The sequence below is a fragment of the Penaeus vannamei genome, chromosome 7, assembly GCF_042767895.1.
Source record: "Penaeus vannamei isolate JL-2024 chromosome 7, ASM4276789v1, whole genome shotgun sequence".
Classification (NCBI taxonomy): domain Eukaryota; kingdom Metazoa; phylum Arthropoda; class Malacostraca; order Decapoda; family Penaeidae; genus Penaeus; species Penaeus vannamei.
Genome location: NC_091555.1, coordinates 30,545,883 through 30,555,550, shown reverse-complemented (window position 1 = coordinate 30,555,550; position 9,668 = coordinate 30,545,883). Strand labels below are relative to the sequence as shown.

At 59.1% G+C, this 9,668-nt stretch overlaps 1 protein-coding gene across 9 annotated transcripts in view; it reads left to right on the top strand.

Annotated features, from left to right (window-relative positions):
* The window catches only part of Sulf1 (Extracellular sulfatase Sulf1), a 237,924-nt gene that overhangs the window by 103,695 nt on the left and 124,561 nt on the right, over positions 1-9,668 (top strand). For all 9 annotated transcript variants that reach the window (XM_070123682.1, XM_070123677.1, XM_070123685.1 and 6 more), the window contains 2 exons: positions 3,279-4,030; positions 4,261-4,400. In XM_070123682.1, the coding sequence (XP_069979783.1) occupies positions 3,310-4,030; positions 4,261-4,400 (861 nt within the window). In that variant the 5' untranslated portion in view covers positions 3,279-3,309. The remainder of the gene's footprint in view (positions 1-3,278; positions 4,031-4,260; positions 4,401-9,668) is intronic.

The following is a 9,668-nucleotide window of genomic DNA, read 5'->3' as shown; positions in this document are numbered from 1 at the left end:
TTTGTGTGGCCGATGCTTGATGGCGAGAGGGCGTAGGAGAGGCGTGGTGTCCTCGGGACGCGTGTCGCTGTTTGCTCATCGCGAAGGCGGTTCGGCGGGTGACCTGGCCGCATATCGACGGCCTCCGTGAATGGGTGGCGCGTGTCCCCGGGCCGCGGGCGGGCGGGCGGGCGGGCGGGCGGGTTTCCTTCCCAGCGCTCAGACGGCACTCGATCAATCTTGCATGCGTCTGGAGGCCGATCCCGTCTCGATACGGAGATTGGCAGCGCTGTTGCGTAAGGAGAGAGAGCGAACGCCCGAAAGGGGGTGGGAGAGGAGAGGAAAGGAATGAGAGTAAGTGGGCAGAAGATAGAAGATGCGCCCACGCTTTGTGTGTTTTTCTCTAGACAAAATATTTGCAACCGAGGAATTCTGAGGGCTTCATAAAGATTTCATAGAGGGAAGATGAAAGTTAGATATGATTATGTCGGCATCCGGGTCTCACAAGAGCCTCCTCCGCTGCTCCTGCGGGGACGCTTGCGCCTCTTCTCCGCCCAGCCGCCCGCCCAGCCCTCGCCGCGGCTGCAGTCAATCCATTCAACTTTAAATTCATTTATGCATGTTTCCCTGTGAAGATTAATCTTACACGACTTCATTAGCGACAGGAATTCCCAATGTAAATAAGGAGGTCACTTTTAATTCGTTTCAGTGACAGTTCCTTTTTTGGGTTTATTTTACAGCCGTGTGATACACTTATCTATTCTTAACTTGTTAAGTGTCAGATGACTATGCAGAAAATACGTTTTTTGTGCTTCAGCATGTGGCTTAAATCTCTCTGCTCCGTCTCATTTTAGTTTATAATTAAAACATATAGATATGATAATTCTGTTTTTTTTTTCTGGCCCTGTTTTTTCTGGCCTTTGATGTCAGTCCCTCTGGCATCAAAGGTTCTGCGACGTCTCTGCCGGCGCCTTGTGGCATTTGCTCGAAGCGCCCGAGTGCCGCCTCGGGCTTCGTCTCATTGCTCGAGGAGTTCGTCGACAATTATTAAGCAGCAATGGCGGATGGAGGAACTGAAATCACAAAAGCCACACTTTGACTGGACAGTGTGCCCTAGATCGTCGTGCCACCTTTTCTGCCAACAGAGAGAACCTCTCGGTGCCATTGTTGCCTCTGCCACCCAAACAGCGGCAGAAGGTCACATCCATAAGTGATGGCACTCGCCGCCGCCGCCGCCGTCACTTTTTCACTTGATGAGAAAAATCGTAGTACGCTTCGCCGCGCCCGGATTTTGGCGTTTGGCGGCATGGAATACCAATTGGAGGAATGAATATTTCATTACGGTGGTTGCTGAGGAGCGGAATAGGGGGAAGGAGGAGGAGGAGGAAGAAGAAGAAGAAGAAGAAGAAGAAGAATAGGAGGGGGAGGAAGAAGAGGAATAGGAGGAGAGAAAGACTGAGGGTGAGAGTGAGGGGAGGGGGCTAAGAGAGCGAGGGAAAAGGGGGAAGACCTGAGGGAAATATGTAACTCAAAAGAAGAAAAATTGGATACGTCGAGCCAGTCGAAGAATGGAATATTCAGAAGTCGCTTGTAAGGAAGATTTCTTCACGTGGGCGGCCTGGGCGCGCGAGCCCGGTGGAGGCGAGAGAGCCAAGGCTGCGGGCGGGCAGTCGACGAGGATCGAGTGACTATTAACAAGCGGTTGTCCCGGCTTCTGGATTGTCCCGCGCGAGAAAAATCTTGGCCCGAGTGTGAGGTCACCGTCTGGGCATGCGCGCGGGTGATTGCGTTGTAGCTGTCGGATCTGCGGCTGGGAATGTTTCTTTGAGATGTCGTTGGCGGGGGAAGGGAGGCGAGGGAAGGTCGCGTGAAGGTGAAAGAGGACGAGAAGGCAGGGTCAGCAGAGCGAGGGCACAAGGCCAGCTTTTCGGGCGGCGGGAGGGAAGGATGGGCGGGCACTGGAGGATTCATGCTGAGCAAAGAGTAAGCAAATCAACGAGCGAAAGAGTAGGGAAAACCTTGAATGTTCCGAGGCTTTTTCGCCTTATTCCGTCTGAGGCGAAAGGGCCCTCGGCATTTTCGTTGTTTTTTTAGTTCTTTCCTCCGGTGTTTTGCTTACAGGGTCGTGCAGGTGAAGGGCGATGAGAGATGGGCCGAAGAAATACAGGGCGGCGCCCTTCTCTCACGCCCGCCGCGTCTCCTGCCCGGCTGCTGTGCGGTGTGGGCGGGCGTCAGTGGCGGGCGGTGAAGGGCCGAGACGTGGGAAGGTTGTTGCTGGTGAGCTTTGCTAATTCGCGCGAGTGACGGGTCCGAATATCATTTGCATAAAAAAATGATGCGTATTTGTTAGAGGAAACGGATAACAGTATATAGATAGGTAAGATTTATTCATCTTGATACGCTGCTTTGACACAAAGGAATATTTATACATACCATGAATGTTTACTGAAGGCAGTAGTGATATTTGTGTTAGGACAGGTACATGCAGATCAAGTCATGGCTGCTCGCCCAGCCCCTCACGGCAGCTTCTCATTGCAGCGACCCTCTCAAAGCTCTCGATAAATGCTGGCGGCGGCACTGATGCCCTTCCTGTGCCACATGTTTTGCACTGAGATATCCCTTCGTAGACACTACTCGATCTCCATTACTAATGTGCACATCTGCCTAGGTCGTCTCTTGAAGGCAGCCCGTGTTGCCATGGGCGTCAGCTGATTTCTCCCCTGTTATTACTGGCATTAACAACGTTTGCATAACCATATCTTATCAGCTGTTAATTCGGGCCGTGTGCGCGGCGTCCTTACATGGGCGATCTAGTTGAGTGACCTGCCACGGCGTGCGGCAAGACTTTCATGATTTGATTCTCGACGCGGGGAGGCCAAGGGGAGGCTGGGATGAAGATTGAACCTCTGCACGTGGCGAGTTGACCTTTATTGACACCTTAATAAAGTTAGTGAGAGGGTGGCGGCTGTGGTTGTTTCGGCCTGGCCTTTTTTGTCTGCCTGCTTGTTATGGGCTTCCGCAGTCTTGTGCTATGGCAGCAGCGCCTAGACGTTTGGTAGACAGATTTCGGGAATACTTTCTGTTTACCATTAAGTGGATCTGCAGTGAGTCAAGACAAACAATCAGCAGGTGTGGACATTTCAATAAGGATGATACATACAGACGTGTATATTTATATGTTTATGTAAAGAGACAGGGAGTGACAAAGGCAGACTAGTGAAAAATGTCTGTCTATTGTATAGGATTTATTAATTTTGCAGCGTATACAAAAAATTACAAAGAGTTTCTATTCTTTTCAGATAATGTTACTGGGGTAAAGATCATCTCAGCATGGTGTGGTGCAGGAGCGGCTGGGTGCTGGCGTGGGTGTCCTTATCGGCGGTGGCATGGGTCGTCTCGCCCCAGGAGACGGCTGCGGAAAGGCCCGCGGTGTCTTGGACCGCCACCAGGCACCAAGGACGGCGCCACGACTCCCCGATCCGGCCGGCCACTTCCTCCAGGAGATCATGGTGGGAGGAAACCGCCCCATCCGATCGCACTCTGGCAGAGCGGACGTCCTGGGACAGACTCTCCGCCCGTGAGTATAGTGGGCACATAGCGCCAGTGCCAAGGAGGCGCGAGGAAGATAGCGCGCGGCACCACGCACGGCAAAGTGCGCGACAAGCCGCCTATCGTCAGCAAGAAACGTCGAGCGACGCGCACCAACGCGCACGAGACTCCCATGGGTCGCAGGCGCCACAAGCCAGGGCACCGCACACTCAATCTTCCTCAGAGGAGAGCACAGCACGGTCCTCTGGCATGCAAAACCGCCAAGGCACAAGTGGATACCAGCACAGCGCCTCCGGACGTCCCAGAGAAAACCAGAACGTGCCTCCGCGAACGCACTCCAACTCTCGGTGGCAGCCGTACCAGAAGTCTTCGCAAACGCCATTTGGAAACGAGAACTCGTGGCGCAGGGTCCATGCGGCGCACCGGCCGCCGCGCCTTCCGCGAAGGGACAAGAGGCCCAACATCGTCCTCATTCTCACCGACGACCAGGACGTCGAACTCGGTAAGTTACCTGCCACGTCCGTGCCCGTTCCTTGCCCTGCGACCAGGAACTGCAATGTGTCAATCTTCTCTTGAATCCTCATGAATGGTATGTTCTGATAGGTTTGCAGTTGTACTTTACCTTCCAACTACAGGATTTACTCTCGTAAATCCTGTAGTGCTTTCAAGTTCGCATCTTGGTTGTATGCTGCAACCGGCGGTTGATCATTCATATTTGCTTTCTTGCCATAGGTTCTCTCAACTACATGCCTCAACTGATGAACCTCATGAAGGACGGGGGCGCCTACTTCCCGCAGGCCTACACCACAACGCCCATGTGCTGTCCGTCTCGTTCGTCCATCCTCACCGGAATGTACATCCATAACCACGAGGTAAGAGACACAACAGGCTCTCTTCAGTGATGTACTTGCTATTAGGAATATCTTTCTCTTAAAGAAAAAATGTCTTTTTTTCATTTTGTTTGCGCTTGTAGAGCTGTATTATGAACTGAAAAATAATTAAGATCTGCTTAAAGTTTACATTCGCGACTACAGCCAATGACACCAGCGTGGCTTATTTGAAGTTGCCCCACAGCCGCCTCTCCGAAAGAGCTTTCTCCGTCAGTCGATTTTCTTATCAAAGCCGTTGTGCAGCAGCCAGACTCGCAGGTGTCATCAAAGAGCCTGTGAGTTTATACGATTGGATTAAATCGGCTGTTGAGATAAATGCTATTTCCATCGCAGTGAGCCTGGGCAAGTGATGCGATCTTCATTCAAGCACAACTTGTCGAAGATGAATGATTCGCGCATAAAAAAGCAAACAAGCTTAAGATGACGCTTAAAAAACGTGATTTCAACAGGATCTCACGAGAAGCGTTGTGTCACGTTAGAAAGAAAATGCCGTGTCACTGACTGCAGCCCTGTCCGTGTTGCCAAGATATTCGCAGACTCGCAAGCGTTCCTGATAATAAGCAAGCGGTGCAATCTGCAAGAGTATTCAGGGCAAGATGTTTTCTTGGGCGCGTGTTTGCTGTGACAGAAATTCAAAAGTCATCGTAAGGAATTCATGAAAATATATGTTCAGGATTTGGTGCCAAGGTCAGAGTGTCGTTCGAGGAAGATGATTAAGGTCAAGACGTCCAGGGTCACGGCCAAGGTCACTCGGGGCTCGAACAAGGGAGAGTTTAAAGTTTTCATCATAGGATGCTGCGGGATCAGCGGGGGACGCTAGAGGCAGGATTCGGATTCGGGATTATCAGATGATTGGGAGGGAGGTCGGAGGCGGCCGGAAAGGAGAGAGAGGTTGGGTTCACGATCAGACAGAGTCGGTGAACTGTTAGGTAGATAGGGTCTATTCTTTGGTGCTTGCGGAGGGGGGGGGGGCTAAAAGTGACCCCTGACATATTGCTGGCTGCGGTGCGAAGATCGCTTGTGTAAATGTTCGCGTAATTGGATATACATGTTTACAGGCTACGCCCAGACCCTGTCGACTGTCTCCCGCTCGCCGAAAGGGTCAATGCGCCGCCGTGTATCCGTGTCCGCGTAGGGGTTGTGTAGGGGTTGATAAAGTATTCGATACTTAGCCACGAGATGGGGATAATGCGTCTTACGCGAGGGCATCTGGAATTTAATGGATCTGCTTTTATGCGGACATGATGTCTTGACGATGTAAAGTGAATGTGTTCAGAGAGAGGGGTTTGACCCAGAGCGCCTGAAGCAGGTTAACGACATGAAATCTCACTTTTGCTTGCCTTTTCGTTCCCGCCGCCTCCCTTGCCCTTGCCCTCATCTTCAGCCGGTCTCTTGTCCTCATCCGAGTTTTGTAAGCATCTTCTTTGTCTCTTTTGCGCCCTATCATTTCTTTTCTGTTTACTGCGCTGTTCAAACCCTCGCCTATATGCACCTTGCACATTCCTGTCTCTGGCCCACGCTTGGCCGTCGCCGACCCTCCTCCTCTTCCGGCTCTCTTCTGACCCTCTCTGGCCGTCGTCCCCTCGTCCCTGCCACCCTCAGCCTCTCTTTGCTCTCCCCTGCCCCGTCTGTCACCCCTGCCCTCCCCCTTTGCTCTCCCCTGCCCCGTCTGTCACCCCTGCCCTCCCCCTTTGCTCTCCCCTGCCCCGTCTGTCACCCCTGCCCTCCCCCTTTGCTCTCCCCTGCCCCGTCTGTCACCCCTGCCCTCCCCCTTTGCTCTCCCCAGCCCCGTCTGTCACCCCTGCCCTCCCCCTTTGCTCTCCCCTGCCCCGTCTGTCACCCCTGCCCTCCCCCTTTGCTCTCCCCTGCCCCGTCTGTCACCCCTGCCCTCCCCCTTTGCTCTCCCCTGCCCCGTCTGTCACCCCTGCCCTCCCCCTTTGCTCTCCCCAGCCCCGTCTGTCACCCCTGCCTCCCCCTTTGCTCTCCCCAGCCCCGTCTGTCACCCCTGCCCTCCCCCTTTGCTCTCCCCTGCCCCGTCTGTCACCCCTGCCCTCCCCCTTTGCTCTCCCCTGCCCCGTCTGTCACCCCTGCCCTCCCCCTTTGCTCTCCCCTGCCCCGTCTGTCACCCCTGCCCTCCCCCTTTGCTCTCCCCAGCCCCGTCTGTCACCCCTGCCCTCCCCCTTTGCTCTCCCCTGCCCCGTCTGTCACCCCTGCCCTCCCCCTTTGCTCTCCCCTGCCCCGTCTGTCACCCCTGCCCTCCCCCTTTGCTCTCCCCAGCCCCGTCTGTCACCCCTGCCCTCCCCCTTTGCTCTCCCCAGCCCCGTCTGTCACCCCTGCCTCCCCCTTTGCTCTCCCCAGCCTCGTCTGTCACCCCTGCCCTCCCCCTTTGCTCTCCCCAGCCCCGTCTGTCACCCCTGCCCTCCCCCTTTGCTCTCCCCAGCCCCGTCTGTCACCCCTGCCCTCCCCCTTTGCTCTCCCCTGCCCCGTCTGTCACCCCTGCCCTCCCCCTTTGCTCTCCCCTGCCCCGTCTGTCACCCCTGCCCTCCCCCTTTGCTCTCCCCTGCCCCGTCTGTCACCCCTGCCCTCCCCCTTTGCTCTCCCCTGCCCCGTCTGTCACCCCTGCCCTCCCCCTTTGCTCTCCCCTGCCCCGTCTGTCACCCCTGCCCTCCCCCTTTGCTCTCCCCTGCCCCGTCTGTCACCCCTGCCCTCCCCCTTTGCTCTCCCCAGCCCCGTCTGTCACCCCTGCCCTCCCCCTTTGCTCTCCCCAGCCCCGTCTGTCACCCCTGCCCTCCCCCTTTGCTCTCCCCTGCCCCGTCTGTCACCCCTGCCCTCCCCCTTTGCTCTCCCCTGCCCCGTCTGTCACCCCTGCCCTCCCCCTTTGCTCTCCCCTGCCCCGTCTGTCACCCCTGCCCTCCCCCTTTGCTCTCCCCAGCCCCGTCTGTCACCCCTGCCCTCCCCCTTTGCTCTCCCCTGCCCCGTCTGTCACCCCTGCCCTCCCCCTTTGCTCTCCCCTGCCCCGTCTGTCACCCCTGCCCTCCCCCTTTGCTCTCCCCTGCCCCGTCTGTCACCCCTGCCCTCCCCAGCCCCGTCTGTCACCCCTGCCCTCCCCCTTTGCTCTCCCCTGCCCCGTCTGTCACCCCTGCCCTCCCCTTTTGCTCTCCCCTGCCCCGTCTGTCACCCCTGCCCTCCCCCTTTGCTCTCCCCAGCCCCGTCTGTCACCCCTGCCCTCCCCAGCCCCGTCTGTCACCCCTGCCCTCCCCCTTTGCTCTCCCCAGCCCCGTCTGTCACCCCTGCCCTCCCCCTTTGCTCTCCCCTGCCCCGTCTGTCACCCCTGCCCTCCCCAGCCCCGTCTGTCACCCCTGCCCTCCCCCTTTGCTCTCCCCAGCCCCGTCTGTCACCCCTGCCCTCCCCCTTTGCTCTCCCCAGCCCCGTCTGTCACCCCTGCCCTCCCCCTTTGCTCTCCCCTGCCCCGTCTGTCACCCCTGCCCTCCCCCTTTGCTCTCCCCAGCCCCGTCTGTCACCCCTGCCCTCCCCCTTTGCTCTCCCCTGCCCCGTCTGTCACCCCTGCCCTCCCCAGCCCCGTCTGTCACCCCTGCCCTCCCCCTTTGCTCTCCCCTGCCCCGTCTGTCACCCCTGCCCTCCCCCTTTGCTCTCCCCTGCCCCGTCTGTCACCCCTGCCCTCCCCCTTTGCTCTCCCCTGCCCCGTCTGTCACCCCTGCCCTCCCCCTTTGCTCTCCCCTGCCCCGTCTGTCACCCCTGCCCTCCCCCTTTGCTCTCCCCAGCCCCGTCTGTCACCCCTGCCCTCCCCAGCCCCGTCTGTCACCCCTGCCCTCCCCCTTTGCTCTCCCCAGCCCCGTCTGTCACCCCTGCCTCCCCCTTTGCTCTCCCCTGCCCCGTCTGTCACCCCTGCCCTCCCCCTTTGCTCTCCCCTGCCCCGTCTGTCACCCCTGCCCTCCCCCTTTGCTCTCCCCTGCCCCGTCTGTCACCCCTGCCCTCCCCCTTTGCTCTCCCCTGCCCCGTCTGTCACCCCTGCCCTCCCCAGCCCCGTCTGTCACCCCTGCCCTCCCCCTTTGCTCTCCCCTGCCCCGTCTGTCACCCCTGCCCTCCCCCTTTGCTCTCCCCTGCCCCGTCTGTCACCCCTGCCCTCCCCCTTTGCTCTCCCCTGCCCCGTCTGTCACCCCTGCCCTCCCCAGCCCCGTCTGTCACCCCTGCCCTCCCCCTTTGCTCTCCCCTGCCCCGTCTGTCACCCCTGCCCTCCCCCTTTGCTCTCCCCTGCCCCGTCTGTCACCCCTGCCCTCCCCCTTTGCTCTCCCCTGCCCCGTCTGTCACCCCTGCCCTCCCCCTTTGCTCTCCCCTGCCCCGTCTGTCACCCCTGCCCTCCCCCTTTGCTCTCCCCTGCCCCGTCTGTCACCCCTGCCCTCCCCCTTTGCTCTCCCCTGCCCCGTCTGTCACCCCTGCCCTCCCCTTTTGCTCTCCCCTGCCCCGTCTGTCACCCCTGCCCTCCCCCTTTGCTCTCCCCTGCCCCGTCTGTCACCCCTGCCCTCCCCTTTTGCTCTCCCCTGCCCCGTCTGTCACCCCTGCCCTCCCCCTTTGCTCTCCCCTGCCCCGTCTGTCACCCCTGCCCTCCCCCTTTGCTCTCCCCAGCCCCGTCTGTCACCCCTGCCCTCCCCCTTTGCTCTCCCCAGCCCCGTCTGTCACCCCTGCCCTCCCCCTTTGCTCTCCCCTGCCCCGTCTGTCACCCCTGCCCTCCCCCTTTGCTCTCCCCTGCCCCGTCTGTCACCCCTGCCCTCCCCCTTTGCTCTCCCCTGCCCCGTCTGTCACCCCTGCCCTCCCCAGCCCCGTCTGTCACCCCTGCCCTCCCCCTTTGCTCTCCCCAGCCCCGTCTGTCACCCCTGCCCTCCCCCTTTGCTCTCCCCAGCCCCGTCTGTCACCCCTGCCCTCCCCCTTTGCTCTCCCCTGCCCCGTCTGTCACCCCTGCCCTCCCCCTTTGCTCTCCCCAGCCCCGTCTGTCACCCCTGCCCTCCCCCTTTGCTCTCCCCTGCCCCGTCTGTCACCCCTGCCCTCCCCAGCCCCGTCTGTCACCCCTGCCCTCCCCCTTTGCTCTCCCCTGCCCCGTCTGTCACCCCTGCCCTCCCCCTTTGCTCTCCCCTGCCCCGTCTGTCACCCCTGCCCTCCCCCTTTGCTCTCCCCTGCCCCGTCTGTCACCCCTGCCCTCCCCCTTTGCTCTCCCCTGCCCCGTCTGTCACCCCT